The sequence below is a fragment of the Geotrypetes seraphini genome, chromosome 3, assembly GCF_902459505.1.
Source record: "Geotrypetes seraphini chromosome 3, aGeoSer1.1, whole genome shotgun sequence".
NCBI lineage: Eukaryota > Metazoa > Chordata > Amphibia > Gymnophiona > Dermophiidae > Geotrypetes > Geotrypetes seraphini.
The window spans coordinates 398,840,345-398,865,352 of record NC_047086.1 but is presented as its reverse complement, the minus strand read 5'-3'; the positions used below and the strand labels follow the sequence as shown (position 1 = coordinate 398,865,352).

At 38.6% G+C, this 25,008-nt stretch overlaps 1 protein-coding gene across 1 annotated transcript in view; it reads left to right on the top strand.

Moving 5' to 3' along the window:
- The window catches only part of DNAH8 (dynein axonemal heavy chain 8), a 1,666,792-nt gene that overhangs the window by 988,116 nt on the left and 653,668 nt on the right, over positions 1-25,008 (top strand). Inside the window, 2 exon segments of the mRNA XM_033937418.1 lie at positions 9,471-9,565; positions 22,996-23,133. Of these exon segments, the coding sequence (XP_033793309.1) occupies positions 9,471-9,565; positions 22,996-23,133 (233 nt within the window).

Below are 25,008 nucleotides of genomic sequence, written 5' to 3'. Positions count from 1 at the left end.
GATCAAGATTGGCGGTTTTAAAGTCATCTGGAAACATTGGATGATAGCAGGCATTCGTATTTTGGATGATGTAATAAAAAATGATAAGTTGCTGGAATTTTCACAATTGCAACACAAATTTGGTCTTAATAAAACACAATATTTTAAATGGTTGCAATTAAAACAATCTATTCAGGAAGGGTTCCCTGAATGGAAAGATCTTGCTAAAAATCACAGTTTGGAATTCTTATGTTTCCAGATGGACTCAATAGGACATAAAGCCGCACAGTGGTATAAAATAATATCCGGATATATAAATAAAAAACCAAAAAATGGTCTTAGAGACATTTGGAGCATTGAGATAAAGCACCAAATTAGTGCATCTCAATGGCCACGACTTTGGTCTTGGAGGCTAAAATGTACGGTGTCAGCATCTATGAGACAAACATGGTTTTTTCTTTTACATAGAGCTTTTTAGACCCCGGTTCGTTTACAAAAAATAGATAGTTCAAGATCTAATAGATGCTGGCACTGTCATATTGAAGTTGGGACATTAGATCATCTTTTATTCTTTTGTCCATTTATCTTATCATTCTGGAAATCAATTTGGCCCCAAATTAACAGAATGTTAGAAAATCCGGTAGTCTTGACATATGATACTATATTATTTGGAACAACCATGAGAGCAAGAAATCAAATTTCATCAAGTAATAACAAACTTTTATTTATTTTAACTGGAATAGCAATACAACAAATCACATTCAATTGGAAACAATATGATAGATTGAATTATATGTTCTGGTGGAATTCGGTATGCCACATATACAAAATGGAACTCGTTATTGCAACACATAAAGGATATATGAATAAATTTCAAAAAATATGGGGACCATTAACAGATTTTTGGAAAGAATGATAAATTTTCCCATGAATAAAATTTGAAAAAAGTCTGGAGACCATTAACAGATTTCTGTAATGAATGATTAACTTTTCCCATGATAAGATAATTGAATAGAGGGGAATGGGGTGGGATTTTATTTATGATTATTACATACTATATTATTATTTGAATGATTTCACAATAAAGTTGATTTTATGTATTATTGATTGGGAGGGAAGGAGGGGTAAGGGATTATTATATTCAATAACAATTATATAAATTTAGATTTCTTACATAATATTATAACTTTATATAATATTAATTTTCTAAAGAAATGTTAAATTTGATGTTAATATATGAGTTAATCAAGTGTGTATATTCAAGCTTCTAATGAGATTATTTGGAACACTTGTTGTAACATAAGAAAATGAATAAAGATTTATAAACCAAAAAAAAAAAAATCACTTTTAAAGATTTCATTGCTCATTGTTTTTGACTATGTGGTAATTCATTTAGATCTCATATTTAATCTTGTCCTTTAATCTTTTTTCTTTTTTTGTTTTAAAATTTACCTTCAAGGGTTAGTCATTTGTCCTTCATCTCTAATTTATAGCTTACGTGATCTAATAAGTACAGCTTTGATATGTGATTAATTACTGATTAAAAATTGTTTGATACTATTTATGATTTTAAGTTGTTTCTTTACTTATTTTTGTTTTTTACAGAATGGCATATAATTATGATTATTGATTTTTTTAAAATTCCTGATTCTTATTTTTTACTTTCTAGGCTTATCTTTCATTTTATCCATCCTTAGGTATGTTCTTTCAGTTACACCCAAAGATCTGTTCATTCTTAAGCATTTTTATTTCCATCAGTTTCTATTATCACTAATTGTTCCACCTTCATGAGCATCCATTTGCACATGTGCACTTTAATCATATTTGCAATGCATCGCACTTTATATATGTTTTTATCACTTCACATATGTTTTTATCACTTCACATTCACAGGTCCGTATTATCATACATTGGCAGAATTTTAGTTGTCACTTTTACATGCAACACACGTTAAACTGTCTCACTTATATTCACTATCTCTTCACATGGAACACACGTCGCACTGTCTCACCCAAATTCATTCTTGCTCACAATTTTCAATCTCACACTTTACTCCTATAATAAGAAATGTATGTTCCATCTTAGGACTCCTGAGGCAGATGATAGAGTTGAAACATAGTCCATGTTGGGTCCGTATCTTTTTTTTTTTTTAACTCTTCAAACTATGAGGATGCAGTTGATTATACAGAGTACTACAATTTACTGTGTGATTCAATAAATCTGGAATCATGAACATCTATTCTGCAGTATTCTTCCTTTTGCTTGCATCATTCAACTTTGGATTGGTTGGCCGCTGGCACGATCAGTTCAGCGGCTCGGCAACCTACCCACTACAACCATTGCGGCAGGAGAGATGCCCAATCTCACCTGCCGCAATACATCACCCCCCCGCCGACAACATCGGGGCAAGAGGGAGCCCAAGCCCTCTTGCCCCGTCGAACCTCGGCCCCCCCCCGACAACATCAGGGCAAGAGGGAGCTCAAGCCCTCTTGCCCCGTTGAACTGCGGCCTCCCCGACAACATCGGGGCAAGAGGGAGCCCAAGCCCTCTTGTCCCGGTGATCGTGCCCCCCCCCCCCCCCCGCCGAGTACAAGCAGGCCAGGAGGGAGCCCAAGCCCTCCTGGCCCCAGCGACCCCACCTCCGACATGGCAACCCCCCCTCCGACATGTTAAAATAATAAATATTGTAAATATTATAAATATTCTGTAAACATTATAAGTGTCTAACTTAGCTTTGAACAGCAATGAAACTTCACAATCGTGATCTCAATGGGGCCCATTTCGCCCATGGCTTCGTCAGGAGATCAAGAAAAATAACTATAACTGAAGATGCAATCATCCTCACTAGGACTTGTGCTCCACACGGGAACTTCTGCCCTGTAATGGCGTCAGCATGAAACTTAGCTTTAGTTTTGCCATGACGTTTTTTTCATGCCGATGCCATTACAGGACAGAAGTTCCCGTAGTCTTCATGGAGCACAAGTCCTAATGAGGATGATTTCATAGTGACACGGGTCAAATTAAGCTTTCTGCCAATTGATCACTGGATGTTAAATGTGGTTGGAACATGTTCAGTTATATTTATTTTTCTTGATCTCCTGATGAAGCCATGGGCAAAATGGACCCCATTGAGATCACAATTGTGAAGTTTCATTGCTGTACAAAGCTAAGTTCCATACTTACAATGTTTACAGAATATTTATAATATGTACAATATTTATTGTTTTAACATGATAAGATTTAGCATTAAGGTTGGAGGTGGTGATTCACCGGTGACTGATAAATTAATCTCCCGAATGGATCAGCTTAGGCTGCCCTATAGTGAGCTGGGGAATGAATTTCTGAGGTCTCACCACAAATGAGTTTTATATTTTGAATGAAAGCTCAGCCTTACCACTCTTTTCAGTATTAATTAATTAATTAATTATGATCTTTGGTAATAGTTATTTCCCCACATTATTTTTTTTTTTTAAATCTTTATTCATTTTCAAAAAATTTTCTGTGTTTTAAAATACAACGATTTAGAATACTTAGATTAGCTTCAAATGTATTCTTTTCTAACATCTCTCTTACAGTAGAACTAGAATGTAATAAACATTCTAAAATGCAAATGAAATTTATTAAAAGGCTTAAATACAATTTATATAATAGAGAGTTAACAAAATAGATGTTATAATATATGATATGAAAAGAAAGAAAATAGACAGGAAATTGAACGATTTAATATAAAAAATATTTAATTATATTTAAAAGACTATTCTGCAAATTGATTTCTGATAAAATAGAATGATGAAATATGGGGGGGAAAAAAAAAATGAATGAGGGGAGTGGTTCTTCGTGTGGGATTTCTCTCTTCTGGGGGGGGTTGCTGCGGAATTACACACCGCAAATAAGAAAAGGTTTGTTGGATTTGTTTTCCCTCTACTCTCTCTCAAAAGTTTTAAAACTTAAAAACTCAGAATCCCGAAAGTCTGTGCGAAAAGGAAACAGGAAATGGATTTTTTCTACATACACCGGAACATAATATGAACTTACTCCATAAAATACAAGAAGAAAAAGAAGGAAAAGGATATTAGAACTTGAACTACAAGAAAAGGGAAACTTGTAAAGACCTATTTAAACTGTTCTCCTTCAAGGGAAAAAAAGAAGAAAGAAGATAAGGACAGTAAAGAAAAGAGAAGAGAGAGGAAGAGAGATAGACAAAAAGAGAAAAATACATAATAGCTGGTGTGTGGTTTCGTGGTGATCTCTCGTAGGGGGGAGGAATCTTTGCTCGTGGAATCACTTTTCACATAACATTATACTCCCATATTAATAATATCACGATGATAAAGTAAAAGATGAAAAAAAAAAAAAAAACAGGGAAAAAAAAAAAACGTTTTAAAGTTTTAGAATATAAGTAAAGATAAACAATATCTGTCTGTGATTTCATTAATGCTTTCAGTTTCTGCCAAAACCAAGCAGCTAATTTTGGTCGCAGATTCAATTGAGGCATAAATCAAAGATCTTTGCTTGGACTCTAACCATCGGCTTGCACTACTGGGTGCAAAGAAACACATTAAAAAGGCTGTAAAACCAGAGACAAAGCTGCAAGTAAAGATAAACAATATATATTTATTTGTTTTTACAATAAACAATTTATATTTAACAGGGGAAAAAAAAAAAAAGAAATATATATATAATAATAAAAAGATATTAAAGATTTAATAATATTGAATATAAAAATTTTGATATATTAAGAAATATATGAAATTTATTTAGTTAATTCATGATTACTAAAATATATGAATTATTACTTACATTTTAATATAATTTTAATATTCAGATGACTTAAATTGAATATTGAAAGTTTTAAGGTCTTCTTGGAGTGTGTTATTGCTGATCTTGATATGCGTGAGGCCAAGTGTACACAACTTTTGTTAATTGGGGAGGGATGGGAGGGGGATGGGAAAAGGGGAATGGAATTAGATATAAGTAAGGAATTGATAATAAGAAAAGGAATAAATATTAAACATGTGTGGATGTCTGATCTAAACTTTTATTATAGAGTTCTAATTCAAACATTACTTATTAATTTAGATGGCTCTTAAAATTTATTCTCTTAATGTCAATGGTCTTAACCATCCAATCAAAAGAAAGAGAATACTGAATTTTCTTCATAAGCAAAACGCTGACATATATTTCATACAAGAGACCCATCTGACAGGACTTGAATCTAATAAACTAATAGGGGGTTGGGTGTCCAAATGTTTTTTTGCACCTGCTATTGGTAAAAAAGCGGGAGTAGCTATTCTCATAAATAAGAAATTCATAGCAGATTTCAAATTAATAAAATTTGATCCACTAGGAAGATGGGTACATATTAAAATGAATCTGAGAAATACAACCCTGGATTTATTTAATTTATATGCTCCTAATTCAAATCAAATGGAGTTTTTCAAAAATATTCAACAGATATTACTACCACTGGCTGCTTCTAATTTAATAGTAGCTGGAGATTTCAATGCTGTAATGGATCCTATTTTGGATAAAAAACCAAGTAAAATTATGAAATCATTAGGATTAGACAATTTGATACAATCTTGTGATTTAGTTGATATATGGCGTATCCTTCATTTTAATGATCAGGAATATTCTTTTTGTTCTCAGGTCCATAAATCCTTTTCAAGAATTGATTATATATTTGTTTCTAATAATATTGCACAAAGAGTGATAAAAGCAATTATTGATCCTATAATTATTTCAGATCATGCTGGTGTGTGGGTTGATCTGCAGGATGATATATCAGTTTTTTCTAAACCAATTTGGAGATTTGATAATGCTTTGCTTGCAGACATGAACTTTATAGAAGATATTAAAGTAAAAATGGATGAATTTTTTCAAATTAATAATTCAGACAACATAAATATTGAAATTTTATGGGATGCTTATAAAGCAACAATGAGAGGAAATATTATATCATATTCCGCATATAAGAAAAAACAACTTAAAAAACAATTTATAGAATTGGAGCAAGAAATTAAATTACTAGAACATAAATTAATTATAAAATGGGAACATGATACATTACAGAAATTATTAAAAACAAAAGTTAAATATAATGAGATTTCTTCTCAATTTGTAAGAAAAGATATGTTCTATAGACAAGTACAGTATTATGGAAATTCAAATAAGGCTGGAAGATTGTTAGCAAATTTTATTAAAGCAAAAAAAAGAAAAACTAAAATAATTGCAATTAAAGATAAGCAGGGCAATACACACACCAACATTGAAGAAATTATAAAACAATTTCTTGATTTTTATAAGGATTTATATACTTCTAATACTTATGAAAATAAAGAACAAGATGGTTTAGAGTTTTTAAATTCATTTATTGGACCAAATGTTCCGGATCATATAAAAAGAAGCTTAGAAGAACATATATCTTTAAAAGAAATAGAATCAGCATTGAAGGCTCTTAGAGTTGGATCCGCTCCAGGTGGAGATGGATATACTGTTGAATATTATAAAACATTTCAAAATACTTTATTACCTTATCTATTAAATTTATACCAATATCAAATGAATAATGGAAATATATCAGGAACTATGGCTGATTCTGTTATAATTGTCTTGCCAAAACCAAACAGGGATCCGACATTGATAACAAACTATAGGCCTATATCTTTGATGAATGTAGATGCTAAATTAATTGCTAAAGTGCTAGCTATAAGGCTAGCAAAAGCTCTTCCTTTTATCATTGATGTACATCAAACAGGATTTGTTGCTAAAAGACACTCTTCACATAACACTAGATTAGCATTTCATTCTTTAAATTTAGCAAAAAATTTGAATGATCCAGCTTTTCTAATATCATTAGATGCAGAAAAAGCATTTGATAGAGTAGAATGGAAGTTTATGTATCAAGCTCTAGAATGGTTTGGTGTAGGACCTGGTTTTATTAAAATGATTCAAACATTATATAGCTCCCCTGGAGCAAGATTAAATATAAACAATAACTTATCTGATAAATTTAACTTGCTAAGGGGAGTTAGACAAGGTTGTCCTTTATCTCCCTTACTTTTTGATATCGTTCTGGAACCCTTATTAATTGCAATAAATCAAACTAAGGGAATAAAGGGAATCACATTTTCTAATTGGGAATTTAAATTATCTGCGTATGCAGATGATATTTTATTATATTTAAGAGAACCAGAAGACACCATTCCAGATCTACTTAACTTAATAGAAAAGTTTGGAAAGTTTTCTGGATATAAAATCAATTGGGAAAAATCTGAAGTTCTTCCAATTAATATCCATTGTACCAAAGGATTATTTGATTCATGTTCATTTAAATGGAAAGAGGAAGGACTAAAATATTTAGGTATTCTTATAAAAAATACAATTGATGACACAGTAAAAGAGAATGAAAAACTTTTATTAAAGAAAATAACAGAAATGTGCGAGCAATGGAATCCTTTACATCTTTCTTGGTGGGGAAGAGTTCATACAATTAAAATGATGATTTTACCTGTGGTTTGTTATCAAATGAGTATGATCCCAATATTTTTTCAGGGGTCATTTTATAAAAAGTTAAACAGTATACTAACAAAATTTGTTTGGTTTGGGAAAAGACCCAGAATCGCTTTAGCATCATTACAAAAAACAATTAAGGAGGGAGGGGTAAATTTTCCAAATTTCTATAGGTACCATCAAGCCTATATTTTAAGACAGGGTATGTATTGGATCCTCCCAGATCTCATGGAAAATGTACCTGATTGGTTATATTTAGAATGGCGCCTCATGTTCCCTTTACATCCAGAACATTTCATTAGTATAACAATGCCCAGGAGTTATAAAGATCATAGAATTCTAATAGATACATGGAAAACATTAAGATTTATAAGCAATTTATCAACAAATCCATTGGCTAAATCTTTAAATCAATCTATTTGGGTAAACTCCAGGATCAAAATTGGTGGATTTAAAATAGTATGGAAACAATGGATAATAGCAGGTATACGTACTTTAAAAGATGTAATAATAAATGGATCACTGCTTAGTTTTTCACAATTGCAACAAAAATTTGGATTAGAAAAAACACAATATTTTAAATGGATGCAATTGAAGCAGGCTATTCAGGAAGGGTTCCCTGAATGGAAGAATCTTAATAATCAATATAGTTTGCCAATCCTTTGTTTTCAAGCAGATTTTCTAGGACACCAAGCTGCAAAATGGTATAAGATTATATATGAATTTTCAAACAAAAAAAAGAGAACAGGACTTAGGGACATTTGGAGTATTGAGATAGGACAGACAATTTCTGCATCTCAATGGCAAAAATTTTGGTCCTGGAGAATACATACTACAAGGTCAGCATCTATGAGTCAAACATGGATGTTTTTATTACATAGAGTTTTATGGACCCCTACAAGATTACAGAAATTAGATAGTAGTAGATCTAATAGATGCTGGCATTGTAAGATAGAAGTGGGGACATTAGATCATTTATTATTCTTTTGTCCCTGTATTAATTCCTTTTGGAAATTAATTTGGCCCCAAATTAATAAATTATTAGAAAATCATGTTGGACTATCATATGATACAATATTATTTGGAACAACAATGAGAACACAGAGTCCGATATCAGCTAACAATAATAAACTTTTATTAATTCTAACAGGGGTCGCCATTCAGCAAATTACTCAGAATTGGAAAGATTACACTAAATTAAATTACACTTTCTGGTGGAATTCAATTTGTCATATATATAAAATGGAAAAAGTAATGGCATTACAACAAGGTTATATTAAAAAATTTAATAAAATATGGGGACCATTGACAAATTATTCTACTGATCAGATATCATAACACATGTATAGAACATATAGAGGGGGTAGGGAAGGGAAAAATATTGTAATAATAATATGATATAAAATTTTGATAAAGGGTTTCTTTAATTTACAATGTAAGAACATTTATTGATAATTTCAAGTGTTTCTTCATAATTGAATGTAATACATGTATTTCACTTGATGTAAGAATTTAAAAAGAATAAAAATTATTTACAAAAAAAAAAAAAAAATTACAAGTGTACAACAATCATTCATAAATATCTTAATTATTCACTTGACATTCTTATTTGTAATATTCCAAATAAATAATTATATAAGAAGCCCACCCCTCCCACCCATATACTAATAAATAACAATTATCAATTATTATCCTTCATAATCCCACCCCCTCTTATCTTGTCCAATATTTAGGTGTTTAAGATGTCTGATCACCAGAATAAATCGTCAATGGCCCCCAAATCTTTTTAAACTTTTTTAAACATTTTTGTTGTTTATCATTTTTGATTTTTCAGTGGGGTTTTTTGTCTTTAATTTCTAGTTTTTATGGCTAGGAATAACATAGCGCAAAAATGTGTTATCATGCTTCAAGTCAGAATAACACAGTTTATATTCTTTATGCTTGTAATAATAAATATTTTATTTTCCTTGCAGACCCAGTTTGATGATCTTTGGAGAAAATATGTCACTTACTCATCTGGTGAACAACTTTTTGGCTTGCCTGTTACAGAGTATGAGGTGTTACAGAAATATAAGTAAATATGATTTATTAATTTATTTATAAATACTTGATATTCTGCCTTCTGTAAATTAAATATTAAAGTGGTTATAATTAAAAAAATTACATTTAAAATATAAATGCATAAAGAACTTTCTAGAACTTTCCATTAATATGAATAGTAATACTGTAAAACTATAGAGATCTTATGCCCACCAGCTCAGTTCATTTGCAGCTGCCTAAGTGGTAACATATCTGCATTAGATGGCATCCAGAGGCTGCAAACATAAGGCAGATGCATTTTGCTATGTATGTGGCCAATTTATCAAGACAGGAGGGGAAAAGTACTCCATAGAAGCATCTGCTAAGATGAGCAATTCCTTCAAGGCATATTTTAGCATGTTTGTTGGGGATCAAGGCAAACTTTGAGCATCTCACTTCATATGCAAGCACTGCCCAAAAACTCTGGAAGGTAAGACAATTTTGTTTCTCACTAGGATAGCAGAATTTTCTGCTATAAAATTTCTTAGAATGTTTAATTTTTAAAATTATTTAAATTTTAAAATTTTCAATATTTGAAATTATATTTGAAATATATTGCGAGAACCTCATACACATTAGTCATAGGTGAAATAAATTTATTGTTTTCATTACCACAATTTCATTTTTCTCTTCTACAGGATTGTTCAGAAACAGAGCCATGAAGTTTTCTATCCTAAGAATTTGGCAGGAACCCACTGACCACTAAAGCAACTTCAACTTCTACAAGGATGGTCTCTTCCAAACATTGAACTGGCAAGCATGCTTCTGCTGTCATGGATCCAGACATTCCCTCATTCATTGCCCCTGTACCTCATTGCCCTGAGCTCCACATATCCACACCCCCAGAAAAAAAGCAGCTATCTTCAGAAGAGAGCAGCAAGTCAGAAAATGAGGAAGATGTTGTAGATCCAGTTTACAATATCAGTGGTGCAGCTAATGAGAGAAACCCATACCATCTAAACCAAAAATACCTCTGTGACTTGATCAGAGATCTCTATGACTTGATCAAAGTTCTTGGTCTCACCAAGTTGAAAACACTGTACTATAAACATATCAAATTGTAAATCATTTGTCTTATACTATGTATGTTACCCTGTAGCCTGTTCTGAGCTTGTGGGGGAGAATGGGATAGAAAACAAATAACATAGTAACATAGTAAATGACGGCAGATAAAGACCCAAATGGTCCATCCAGTCTGCCCAACCTGATTCGATTTAAATTTTTTAAATTTTTTCTTCTTAGCTATTTCTGGGTAAGAATCAAAAGCTCTACCCAGTACTGTGCTTGGGTTCCAACTGCTGAAGTCTCCGTCAAAGCTCACTCTAGCCCTCCAACTTTTCTGAAAACATCTGAAAACTTGGCTATTCTCAAAAATGTAATATTTCCTCCTCTTTGTTATACTAAGTCCCTCTAAACTTTCTCTATACTGTCCTGTAACCCTCATTGGATTTCCTTCTCTATACCATTCCCTGTAAACTGTGCCAAGCTCTATGATTGTAGAGATGATGCGGTATACAAACTTAAGGTTTAGTTTAATTTAGTTTAGATCTACACCCTCCCAGCCATTGAAGCCCTCCCCAGCTCATCCTCAACCAAAATGCCATATACAGACACATACTGTGCAAGTCTGCCCAGTACTGACCTTAGTTCTTCAATATTTACTATTATTTTCTGATTCTAGATCCTCTGTGTTCATCCCACGCTTCTTTGAACTCTTTCAACGTTTTCCTCTCCATCACCTCTCTTGGGAGCGCATCTATTAAAAGAAACCCCAATCTCAGAATTCCCTCATATCAAACATGTAGTATCAAGACCTTCCACCTAGAGGGGAACCAAGATGGCAAGGTAACCCCATGTAACCTCAGACTTGTGGATTCTGCAAATAGTCTGGAAGGGTTAAATCCTCAAATGACCTCATCCTCCTTCAAATTGCCCAACAAAAGACTTAAAATTCAGTTATCAGCATCAGTAAGTACTCACAGAGAAACTCTCCTTCTTTCCTTCTAAAGGCCCATGCTGTTCTAGAGAGCCTGGCCACCATTTTGCAACCTCCTTCCTAGCCCATCGAAGGCCAACTAACCCACTACTACCAATGCTGCACTCTAATCACCACTGATACTTGGGTTTTATTTGTGGTAAAAGAAGGGTATGCTCTATACTTACGAGAAATCCCTCCAAACCAACCACCAATAGAGTACTCTTTCAATTCCTAGCAGGCTCTTCTCCTTCAAGAAACTCTCATCCCTTCTGCTACTCTATGCAATCAAACTACTACCTCTTTAGCAGAAAGGCCAGGGATTCTACTCCAAGTACTTCCTCATACCAAAGAACATAGGAGGTCTATGACCAATACTCAACCTCTGAGCTTTCAACAAATACTTAGTCAAGAAAAAGTTCTACATGCTCTCACTAGGAACCTTATATCCCCCTCCTAGAAAAGAATGGCTGACTTTGCTGTCTAGATCTCATAGAAGCATACATACACATCCCCCTTCAAGCTCACAGGCAATACCTGCGCTTTTGAATAAGTCAGCATCACCTCCAATACAGGTACTGCCTTTTGGCCTAGCGTCAGCACCCAGAGTGTTCATAAAGTGTTTAGTTGTAGTGGCTGCAAAACTCGCTCTTACGGATTTCATGTGTTTCCTTATCTGGATGACTGGTTGATAAAAAATGTCACACCCCGGGTTCTTGCCGATGTTGCAAGCCCTAAGAAAATGACCAAAACACCCGTCCCACGTGTCCCTTGCTACTAAGGGATCCTCCAGGTCTTACTTTAGGCATGCATGCAAGGAATACAGGTTTCAGTCAGAATGTGAAAAACCAAAAATAGCTTTATTTCAGTAATGGTAACATAATTCAAAAGCATTCAGGCATCGGCCTTGCAGTGCAGTATGCAGTCATAGCACATGACATCAAACTCATAAAGGTTCCAAAAACAAAACTCGAATAACACTGTAATTACCAACAGTCCCTGCTTCTGGGCTTGCAAGCTTATGGGTCTCAGTTCTCTTCACCATAGCAACAGTGTTTTAAATCAATATTCTTTTATTCAAACAGTTCATTTATATGTTCCAAAAATCATTGATATATCACAAGTCTTCAATAGCACATGTACGTTTCCCTTCTCTGCAATACTGCACTTGGGATTAGCCACAGCTGAGAGAAAACAACGTGCTGGCTCAGCTTGGCAATCAGCCAGGAAATACAAACCCTCATACCACGTTATATAATTCAGGGCTTTAAAGAAAACTTCTGCATTTAAGCTTTCAGGGAGAGTTTTAAAACTGAAGTTTCTAAACTTTCAGATTCCCTAGCAGCACAGAGGAATGAACAGCATGAGAAAACATCCAGGTTTAAACTCACTATATTTCCATAGGCAATGGCTGAGTTTCAGTGCATGCCTGGCTTGCCTGGGTATCCATTGCTTCTTCCTCTGGCTGCTCCCAAGGCTCCCTGATATGAGCTGCATCATCTGCCTCTAGCATGGGCTAGTCTGAGAGAGTCGGGCTCTCTCCAGCTTCATACCCTCCTGGGTATTCCTCTCCCAGGTGCCTCGTGAGTTTGGCTCCCTTGGCTGCTTCCCCCTCTCTGTTCTCAGCAGGCTCATTATATCTGGTGGAAAACCACTCCCCTTCTGAGACTGTGGGGGAAGGGTTTTCCACCCACTGACTTGCTTCCTGCTTTCACAAACGGGATACTTTCTAGCCCTGGTTTTAACTGGCTGTTCAAATTTCCTGAGATATTTAACAGTGTCAGGATGAGGTTTGCCTAGAGTGAAACTTTCACACATCCTGCCCTGTTTCTGCTATTTCTATTTCCCAGTCAGAGCTAGAGTCAGCCTGATTAATTAATTGGTCAGTCACCTGATCCGCTCTCCTGCACCTAGGTGGCTTGTGCACATTCCTGCTCACTGGGACAAAACCAGGAATGGATTCGGGTTTATTGTGGGTAAGACCCGAAATGGACCTGGGTTTGTCACAAAGTGTCATCCCCTCAAGCAGTTCAGTCAGCCACAAACTCAACAATATGTTTCTTAGAACTTCTGAGGTTTGCAGTCAATTACTAAAAGTCCTATTTCCAACCTATACAGACTTTGGAAGTCATAGGGCCTCATTCAGACTTGTGATTATCTCCCTCTGCAAAGACTAGACACTCTACTTCACTTTTGCAAACAGATCCCTGTTCTACAAACCATCACAGCTTGACAGCTAATGTGACTGTTAGGTTACATGGCCTCCATGGTTCATGTAACCCCGTTTGCATGACTACATATCAGAGCTGCTCAATGGACTCTAGCCTCTCAGTGGTTGCAGGTTACAGACCCACTCTCACACAACATCTCCAGGTTACCTCTCCATTCCGTCAATCTCTTCAGTAGTGGTTGCAGCCAACAAACCTGTTCAAAGGTCTCCTATTACATGATTAAGTTATAACTTTTGGTGGAATTCGGTATGCCATATATATAAAATGGAGCGCACAATAGCAACACAGAAAGGTTACTTTGGTAAATTTCAGAAGATTTGGAGGCCATTAGCAGATTTTTGTAATGATTAATAACATTTTCCCATAATAAGATATTTGTTAAATGGGGATTTGGGTGGGTATTATTTTATTTATCTCACAATATGTATGAATTAATTAATAAATTTTAAAGGATTAGGTTAGATTTTCTGAAATAGGTAGGGAGGGATTGGGAGGGGGGTTTATTTTATTTATATTGGTCATACATATTAAATGAATTACATATTATTTAGAACATTATAAAATATGTATATAAATATGATATGTTGTACTTAAAGTGGTCATGAAGGTAAATCAAGTGTGTATTTATAAGATCATATAAATTTTTCTGATACACTTGTTGTAATATGAAAAAATGAATAAAGAAATTATAAAAAGCAAAACAAAAAAAAAAACATGTTTCTCCGCATCAGAAGATACTAACAATGGATGCATCCATGTATGCATGGGCAGCTCATTTGGACGGCCTTCACACTCAGGATTCATGGAGTCTACAGGAAAGATCCCTCTATTTCAAACTCTTGGAGCTCAGAGCCATTCACCATGTCCTTCATACCATTCAAGTGGTTCATGTGAACCAAGTGATTTTGATCAGAACAGACAATCAGGTAGCCATGTACTACATAAACAAGCAGGGAGGCACAGGTTCTCACCCTTTCTGCCAAAAAGCTCTACAGATATGGTCTTGGGTGATATCACGCCACAACTTCCTCAAAGCAGTGTATCTTGCGTGTAAATAAAATATTCTAGCAGACAAATTAAGCAGATTCTTTCAGTCTCACGAGTGGTCACTCAGTTCGAGTACATTGCATTGAATCTTCTTGACGGGGTCACAACAGATAGATCTGTTTGCATCTCCCAACAATCACAAACTTCCACAGTTCTGCTCCCGTCTGTACTCTCCTCACCTTCTTGATCTATGCCCTTCCTTTGCCTACATTTTCATGCAGGTCTTATTCCTGATTATTCCTCATTCCTCATGGAGTCAGATTTGTTTCTTCTAGGCTGGACAGACAAATTCCTCTATGCATTTCCCTCCAATTTTTCTAATAGGGAAGACACTCTTAAACTCAGACAAGAACCAGCCACCATGATCCTCATAGCTCCATGGTGGTCGAGACAACCATGGTTTTTCTTTCTTATTCAACTCCGTGTCAAGGAGCCAATTCCTCTGCAAATCTTTCCAACTCTATTAAAACAGAACAAATGATCCCTTCTGCATCCCAATCTATATTTGCTACATTTCACAGCCTGGTTCTTGTCTCCCTGAATGTAGATGACTTTCATCTCTTGGCTACAGTGTCAGCCATCATAGATGCATCTAGGAAACCCTACATACAGTGATGCTACCACTTCAAGTGAGCACGTTTTACTCTGGTGTCACCTACAATAGTTAGCTGTAACCACATTCCCTCTGTCATCATTGCTGGATTACCTTATCCATTTGTCTGACATTGGCCTCAAAACCACTTCAGTTTGTGTTCATCTCAGTGCTTTCATGTACCTTTAAACAACAAACCTCTACCTACACCTCCCTTGGTTTCCCAGTAGAGAATGACATAGGGACAAATTTTTCCCCATCCTCGTGGGAATTCATTTTTCCATTCCTTCCCGGTGAGTTCTTTTCCTGTCCCTGCCCCATTCCTGCAAGCTCAGTCCTCATCTGCATAAGCCTCAAACACTTTAAAATCATAAGTGTTCAAGGCTTGTGCGGTTAAGGCAGAGCTTACAAGAATGGAGCAGGGACAGCGACAGCTACAAAACTCACAGGGACAGGGAAATTGAGTTCCTGCAGGGATGGGGACAAATTTGTCTCCGTGTCATTCTCTATTTCCCAGCTCACAAAAGGGCTTATGAATTCAAAACTTCCAATCAAACCTCCAGTTACCATATTTTTCGCTCCATAAGACGCACCTGACCATAAGACACACCCTAGATTTAGAGGAGGAAAACGAGAAAAAAACTATTCTGAACCAAATTCTCCCCGCCACGATCTGCCCCCTGCCCCCCTCCCTGCCAGGCTCTGTATCCTGTCCCCCCTCTGCCCCCTCTGGTAGTCTAGTGGTAGGCCGGGACAGGGCACAGAGCAGGCAGGCCTAGTGGCAGGCAGGCCTAGTGGCCTAGTGACAGGCAGGCAGGCCTCGTGGCAGGCAGGCCCCACACCCCCAGTACCCTAAATCCTCCCTCATATCCCCACGTGCTCCCCAGTACCTTAAAACATCCCCCCATACCCCCATGCACCTTAATCATCCCCCATACACCCACGTGCCCCCCAGTACCTTAAATCATCCCCCATACAACCATGTGCCCCCAGTACCTTAAATCATCCCCCCACGTGCCTCCCGGTACCTTAAATCATCACCCATACCCCCCATGCCCCAGTACCTTAAATCATCCCCTCATACAGCCATGTGCCTCCCAGTACCTTAAATCATTCCTCTCCCGCCCCCCGTACCTTTAATTATACCCCCTCGGTACCTTTTTAAATTCCTCCCTCCTTAGATGGCTCTCATCTTTCCCATCCAGCGGTGCATAAGACAGAAGCGCAGAGATCAGGAGCAAGTCCTCTGCGCTCCTGCCAGGGCCCGCACCAATCTCTGAATGGCTGCAGTCAGTTCTTGCGAGTCCAGTGAGAGCTGACTGCAGACATTCGGAGATCGGCGCGGGACCATGAAGGAGCACAGAGGGCTTGCTCCTGATCTCTGTGCTTCTGGCCTGTGGCACCACTGGCCTGGAGATTTGCTGAACCACCAGGTACGATGGCAGCGAGCGGGCGGAGGGGGGGGAGTAAATCTGAAGTTCTTCCGCTCAATGTTCACCGTACCAAAGTATTATTTGAATCATTTTCATTTGTTTGGAAAGAAGATGGATTAAAATACATAGAGGGGCATAATCAAAAAAAACGTCAAGTCCCTTTTTGGCCTAAGTCCTTAAACGTTCAAAGCAGAAGCAGGGAAAGTGTCCATAACCAAACCAAACGTCCTTGTTTTGATTATGGCCTTCCTCTGCCTAAACGCCCAATCACCACTACGTCTAAAAGTATACCCACACGACGTCTACACTTTTTAGCCATAATGAAACAAAAAAACACCTAAGCCCCAAACGTCCAACAGAAGGGCTTTTAGGTGAAGGAGGAGCCAGGTCTTCGCCTAAAAGCTGGATTCTGTAACAGGTGTCTGTCAAAAACAACACCGGTTAGGGAATCCCCCCCCCCCCACAACAATCCAGGCAGGAGGGTGCCCAAGCCCTTCTGCCATGTCGAACCGCGACCCCTCCCCCCCCCCCCGACAACATTGGGGCAAGAGGGAGCTCAAGCCCTCTTGCCCCGGCCAACCGCGGCACCCCCGACAATATCGGGGCAAGAGGGAGCCCAAGCCCTCTTGCCCCGACAACATCGGGCCAGGAGAGAGCCCAAACTCTCCTGGCCCCAGCGACCACCCCCCCACGTCTCGATCGGGCCAGGAGGGAGCCCAAGCCCTCCTGGCCCAGGTGACCCCCCCCCCCCCGCCGCTACTGGAATGGGCCAGGAGGGAGCCCAAGCCCTCCTGGCCCAGGTGAACCCCTACCCCCATTCCCCCACTACATTATGGGCAGGAGGGATCCCAGGCCCTCCTGCCCTCGATGCAACCCCCCTCCCCCCAACAGTCGCCCCCTCCAGAACCCCCGACCACCCCCCCGCCAAACCGCGACCCCTCCGGATGACCCCACGACCCCCCCACCCCCTTCCTAGTACCTTTTCCAAGTTGGCCGGACAGACGGGTGCCCAACCCGCCCATCCGGCAAGCAGCCGACTCCAGAATGGGGCCGGATTGGCCCAGTTGTCCCAAAGCCCCGCCCACAGGTGGGACTTAAGGCGCATGGGCCAATCAGAATAGGCCCCTCCTGGCTCGATCGTACTCGGAGGGGGGGTCGCCGCGGGCCAGGAGAGCTTGGGCTCTCTCCTAGCCCGATGTTAATTGCGAGGAGGGGTGATGGATCGCGGCAGGAGAGATGTCTCATCTCCCCTACAGCGATGCCATCACTCCTCTACCGGAACTGCCGCGGGTCGCGGCAGTTGGGGTAGAGGAGTGATGGCATCGCGGTAGGGGAGATGAGGCATCTCTCCTGTCGCGATGATTGCGGTGGGTAGGTTGCCGGGCCGCTGAACTGATGGCGCCAGCGGACATCAGCTCAGCGGCCCCTTTTTCGGCACTTAGACCTGGTTTGACTATGTCTAAGTCAAAAAGGTCTAAGTGCCGACTAGGCAACCTGTAAATGTTTTGGATATACCTGTTGTACGCCTAGGTGTAGGTCGGCCCACCTCCCGCCCACTGACCGCCCTTTCCCCTCCTCTAAACACACCTCTTTTCTCTCTGTGCATCTAGAGGCAGGGGAAAAGCCTAAGCTGTTTTTAGATACATCTAAAAACCAGCTTTGGTTATGGGTACTTGGACAATCAGGCTTTTTGATCGTCCAAGTAGCCATTTAGGACACTTTTTAGACGTTTTTTTTTTTTTAATTATTACCCCCATTGGTATTATTGTTAAAAACACAATAGAAGATACAGTGAAGGAGAATGAAAATTTTTTATTAAAGAAAATATCAGAAATGTGTGAGCATGGAATCCTTTGCATCTTTCTTGGGGAAGAGTTCAAACTATTAAAATGATGATATTGCCTGTGGTTTGTTATCAAATGAGTATGATATCAATTTTTTTTCAGGGGTCATTTTACAAAAAGTTAAATGGTATTCTTACTAAATTTGTTTGGTTGGGTAAAAGGCCCAGAATTGCTTTAGTATCTTTACAACAGACAATTGTGGAGGGAGGGGTAAATTTTCCAAATTTTTATAGGTAGTATCAAGCCTATATTTTAAGACAGGGTATGTATTGGATCCTCCCAGAACTCTTGGAGAATGTCCTAGATTGGTTGTATTTAGAAAAGCGACTCCTGTTTCCTTTGCATTTATCTCATCTTATAAGTATAAAATTGCCTAGGAAATATAAAGAAAATAGCATTTTGCTTGATACATGGAGAACTTTACGTTCACCAAGTCCAATTTCTAAATCATTAAATCAATCCATTTGGCTAAACTCCAAGATTAAAATTGGCGGATTTCAAATCATCAGGAAGCATTAGATTACTGCAGGTATACGGACATTAAGTGATGTTTCAAATAGTTTGCTGCTTAGTTTTTCACAGCTGCAACATAAATTTGGTTTAGATAAATCACAAAGTTTTAAGTGGTTGCAGCTGAAGCAGGCTATTCAGGAGGGGTTCCCTGAATGGAAAGATTTTAATACTCAGTATAGTTTGTAATTCCTATGCTTTCAGGCGGATTTCTTGGGTCACCAAGCTGCACAGTGGTATAAATTGTTGTATGGATATTTGAATAAAAATCCAAAAACTGGTCTTAGGGATATTTGGAGCATTGAGATTAAGCATCAAATTTCTGCTTCTCAATGGCAACGACTTTGGTCTTGGAGGTTAAAAAGTACAAGGTCAGCATCTATGAGACAAACTTGGTTCTTTTTGTTGCATAGAGCTTTTTGGACCCCAGTTCGTTTACAAAAGTTGGATAGCTCTAGGTCTAATAGATGCTGGCATTGTAATTTAGATGCTGGAACTCTAGATCATTTACTATTTTTCTGTCCCTTTATCAATGCCTTTTGGAAGTCAGTTTGGTCCCAAATTAATTCACTGTTAGAAAATCATGTTGCCATATCTTATGATACTATTTTATTTGGAACATCTGTGAGATTAAAGAGTCAACTTTCAGCACACAATAATAAACTTTTGCTAATACTGACAGGGGTTGCCATTCAACATATTTCTGGAAATTGGAAGGATTATACTAAACTTAATTATACCTTTTAGTGGAATTCAGTTTGCCATATTTATAAAATGGAGAGAATGCTTGCATTACAGCAAGGAAATTATGATAGTTTAAAAAAAATCTGGGAGCCATTGATTACATATTCTAATGATCGGACACCTTAGACACCTTTTTATTACATAAGAATATATTCAGTAGGGGGTTGGGGATGTATGCTTTATGTTTTAATTAGTTTATTTCTAATAGATGGGATGGGGGGAGGGGGTTTCTTTTATATGCTTTTGACAATAATAATTGAGAATGTCAAGTGATTTGTACGAATTATTGATTGAATATTGTACACTTGTTGAAAGATATGAAAACGAATAAAGATTTAAAAAAAAAAAAAAAAAGACTACTGCAAGGTACTTCTCTTGGGCCTCCCGCGCACCCATCTCTCGCCTCTTCATTCTGTTCAAAAGTCTGCTACATGACTCATATTCCATGAGATCCGCTATTCTCACATTACCCCTCTCCTCAAGTCACTTCATTGACTCCCCGTCCATTTCCGAATACAGTTTAAACTCCTCTTACTGACTTACAAGTGCATTCATTCTGAAGCCCCCCGATATCTCTCCTCACTTATCTCCCCCTATGCTCCCTCCCTCTTGATCTCCGCTCATTTGGCAAGCCCCTCTTATCTGTACCCTTCTCTTCCACTGCCAACACCAGACTCTGTCTCTTCTTTCTTGCGGCACCGTATGTCTGGAACAGGCTGCCTGAATTAATATGTCGTGTTCCATCCCTGGCAGTGTTCAAATCTAAGCTAAAGTCCCACTTTTTTAAAACTGCTTTCATCTCCTAACTCCCACTCACTGCTGTCTGATAAACTATACCCACTGTATCATTTCCTCTACTATAATCCCCCCCAACCCTGTAATGTCCTGTCTAAATTAGATTGTAAGCTCTTCTGAGCAGGGACTGTCTATTGTATGTTAAAATGTACAAGTCTGTGTACGCCTTTTCAGCGCTAAAGAAATAATAAATACTAGTAATAGTAGTAGTAGACCCAGACAGCTTTCCTCTGACAATGGAGGGAAGCCTTCCAGTTCGGCTTTGGCTGAGGAGAGATTGCAGGAAGGAGGGCATGGAATCCCCGGTGGTGGCAGCTTCAGCAGAGAGGGGTGGGCAGGAAGGAGGGCATGGGATCCCCGGCATAGGCCATTAAGAGGAAGGGGGCAGGAAACCCGACAAGTGGCTCACAAACCCCTAAGAGTATGCATACCATTTGTTGAGAAACTCTGATATAGAATTTATTAAGCATGTTACGACTCTTCTGTTTATCACAATTCCATCAAAAGTGTACAATGAGTTTGGATGGATTGTCTGTCCCACCCATTACAACAACTCTGCTTATTACATTACCAGGACTCTTGAAGGAGGGATCCAATTTGAGTGTAGAGCCTGTTAAGTTGGATCACCTTCCTCAATTTTCCATTTGTTGAAGAGATCCACTATCAGTGTAGAGCCTTTCAAGTGGATCACTTTCTTTCCTTGACTGTTTCATCCACATTCTCTGCTGAGGCCTCGAAGATGGAGAATGCCATATAAGATGGCTCAATTATTATGTTCCCTCAGCAGGATCAGCCAGGTTCTTCAATACAGAACATTTACCACTGTACCATCAATTCTAATAAAGTAGTCCAGAAATAGTCACACAATTTCTTTTGGAATATCTTACCCTACTGCCCATTTACTAATGTCATAAGAACATAAGAATAGCATTACTGGGTCAGACTAATGGTCCATTAAGCCCCTGTAGCCCATTCTCCAGGTCACTAGGGGCTGAGGGGAGATATGGTAAAGAACACAAAGAGTAGCAACATTCCATGCTACCAATCCAGGACAAACAGTAGCTTTCCCCATGTCTCTCAATAACAGACTAAGGACTTTTCCTCCAGGAAATTGTCCAAACCGTTCTTAAAACCAGCTATGCTAACCTCTGGCAATGCATTCTAGAACTTAACTATTTTCTTGAGTGAAAAAATATTTCCTCTTATTGGTTTTGTAAGTATTTTCCTGTAACTTCATTGAGTGTCCCCTAGTCTTTGTAATTTTTGACAGAGTGAAAAATTGATCCACTTGAACCCGTACTTTTTAGAGCCCCCCCCCTGACAAACCCCATGGAGATACATGGGAAGTACTCACAGTGCAGCAGGTGCTTGCCTCTCAGCTCAGAAGCAGGCTGGTAATAGTGGAGCTCTCACTACCTCAGACAAAAACAAAAATAAAGTGCCATAATCCTAAAAGGCACTGCTTTTTATTCTGGCTACAACTCAGACTCGGTTGGAGCTCAAATCCCTGGAACCCCACAGTCCTATCCTCTTCAGAAGGGATGTAACCGGCACCAGATAAAGCCCTCCATACTGATACTGGCATCAAACAGCCTGCACTTAAACCCCAAACATCTTTAGCCTATAAAGGGCAAGCAATTCTTTGAGGGGAACGGTCCCCAAGCCACAGCAAAGTTAGAGCAGTCTGGCCAAATAGGTGCCCTGCAATATGGTCCCCCTCCCGGTTACAGACTACAACATGGGTGTATCTGTGTTTCCACTAAGGCAGAGCTGACCAAAAGTGGTCAGAGTAAAAACCACTGGGCAAGTCACTTAATCCTCCACAGCCCCAGGTACGTTAGATAGATTGTGAGCCCACCAGGACAGATAGGGAAAATGCTTGAGTACCTGATTGTAAAAACCGCTTAGATAACCTTGATAGGCGGTATATAAAATCCTAATAAAACTTTAAAACTTTAAACTTTAAAACCAAAAAGCAGAGCACAAAACACTTTCAACTGAGGAGGGTAGAGCTGGAGAACAGGAGGAGTCAAAATTGTAGATGTGGACTTCTACACCAAAACTCGTGAGTAAAGATACACAACCCAGTGGTCAATACTCTGCCTTTTGCACTAGAAATGTTTTTAGAAATCTCTGGAATGTATGAATCAAAAGAAGAGAGGCCACATCCATCTGTTATCAGAAAACAGTTATTAGAGGTCAGCATTATACCTGCATTCTCCAGAGTTGTTAACAGTAGTTTTGTTTTTTCTAGAAAGGAACTGGGATTACTTCAGAAACTCTATGGACTATATGATGCTGTAATGAACAATATCAGGGGATATTATGAGATACTTTGGACAGATGTAGATATTGAAAAAATTAATTCAGAACTCCTGGAATTTCAAAACAGGTAACTCTTTCAATTATGTTTAAATATTGTCATTTATATTGAACTTAAAATACTATCTTATTATTTGAGAAGTGAGTGTATTTGTAATACGGTAGAGTCTCAATTAACTTTGTGCCCTCGAATGGGTCCCGAAGTGATGGACTGGGTCAGAAATTGTTAGAGTGGAAAGCGACAGAGTAGTAGTCAATAGAGATCGGTCTGAGGAAAGGGATGTTAACAGTGGTATGCCTCAAGGTTTGGTTCTTAGGCCTGTTCTTTTTAACCTTTTTTTTTAAGCGATATTGCTGAAGAACTGTCAGGTAAGACTGAAACATAGAAACATGTCAGCAGATAAAGACTGAATTGACCCATCCAGTTTGCCCATCCACATCCGCTTTCTCCTCTTCTCCCCAAGAGATCCCGCATGTCTGTCCCATGCTATCTTGCATTCACCACCTCCATCGGGAGACTATTCCATGCATCTACCACCCTTTCTGTAAAGAAGTATTTTCTTACATTACTCCTGAGCCTTTCACCTTTTAACTTCATCCTATGTCCTCTCATTCTGGAGTTTTCCTTCATTTGAAAAAAAAAAAAAACTGACCTGTACATTAACACCATGGAGATATTTAAATGTATCTATCATATCCCCTCTCTTTCATCTTTCCTTTAGCGCAGTGTCCCGCAAATTTTTCCGGCCGGCAGCACACTAAATGCAGTGCCCCGGCTTGTAAGGCACCCGGAAGTTGATGTGATGACATCATGCCCATGCGTGACATCATCGCGTCAACATCCACGCATGCGTGGAGGCCCATCTTGCCGTGACCTTGCCATTACAGGGATCCAGGAGGTGCAGGGAGAAGAGGAGAGACGTCGGTGAGGAGGAAAGTCATCCACGCGGGCTGACTTCCTACAGGACGTGCCTCTCACTGCGAGAGGCATGTCCTGTAGGCAGGCAGCCGGCATGGATGACTCTCCTCCTCACCAGTGTGTCGCGGCACACCAGAAATCTCAGGAGGCACACTGGTGTGCCATGGCACACAGTTCACGATACACTGCTCTAGCATATATATATTAAGGATCTCTAAGTCTGTTCCCCTATGATATATGACAAGGACCACTAACCAATTTTGTAGCAGCCCTCTGGACCAACTCCACCTATTTATATCTTTTTGAAGGTGCGGTCTCCAAAACTGCATACAATATTCCAAATGGGGCCTCACTAGAGACTTATACAACATTATCACCTCCCTTTTCCTACTTGCCATTCCTCTCCTTAACACCCAAGCATCTTCCTGGCCTTGACTATTGCCTTTTCTACCTATATTGCCACCCTGAGATCATCAAGCACAATCACCACCAAGTCCTTCTCTTCTTTCATGCACCGAAGTACTTTGCCTCCTATACTATACCTTTCTCCTGGATTTTTGCAGCCCAAATTCATGACCTTGCATTTTTTAGCATTAAATCTTAGTTGCCATTTACCAGACCATTCTTCAAGCTTTGCCAGATCTCACCTTATGTTATCCACACCCTCTGGGAAATCTACCTCTTTGTGTATGATACCAAAATCTGCACTAAAGTTGATACCCATGATGATGCAAATAACATAAGGAAGGACCTAGCGAAGCTTGAAGAATAGTCTGAAATTTGGAAGCTAAGATTTAATTCTAAGAAATGCAAGGTTATGCATTTGGGCTACAAAAACCTGAGGGAATGGTACAGTTTAGGGGATGAAGAACTTTTGTGCATAAAAGAGGAGTGAGACTTGAGTGTGATAATATGAGATGATCTTAAGGTGGCCAAACAAGTTGAAAATGTGATGGTGAAAGCTGGAAGGATGCTAGGGTGCATAGGGAGAGGTATGGCCAGGATAAAGGAGTTATTGATGCCCCT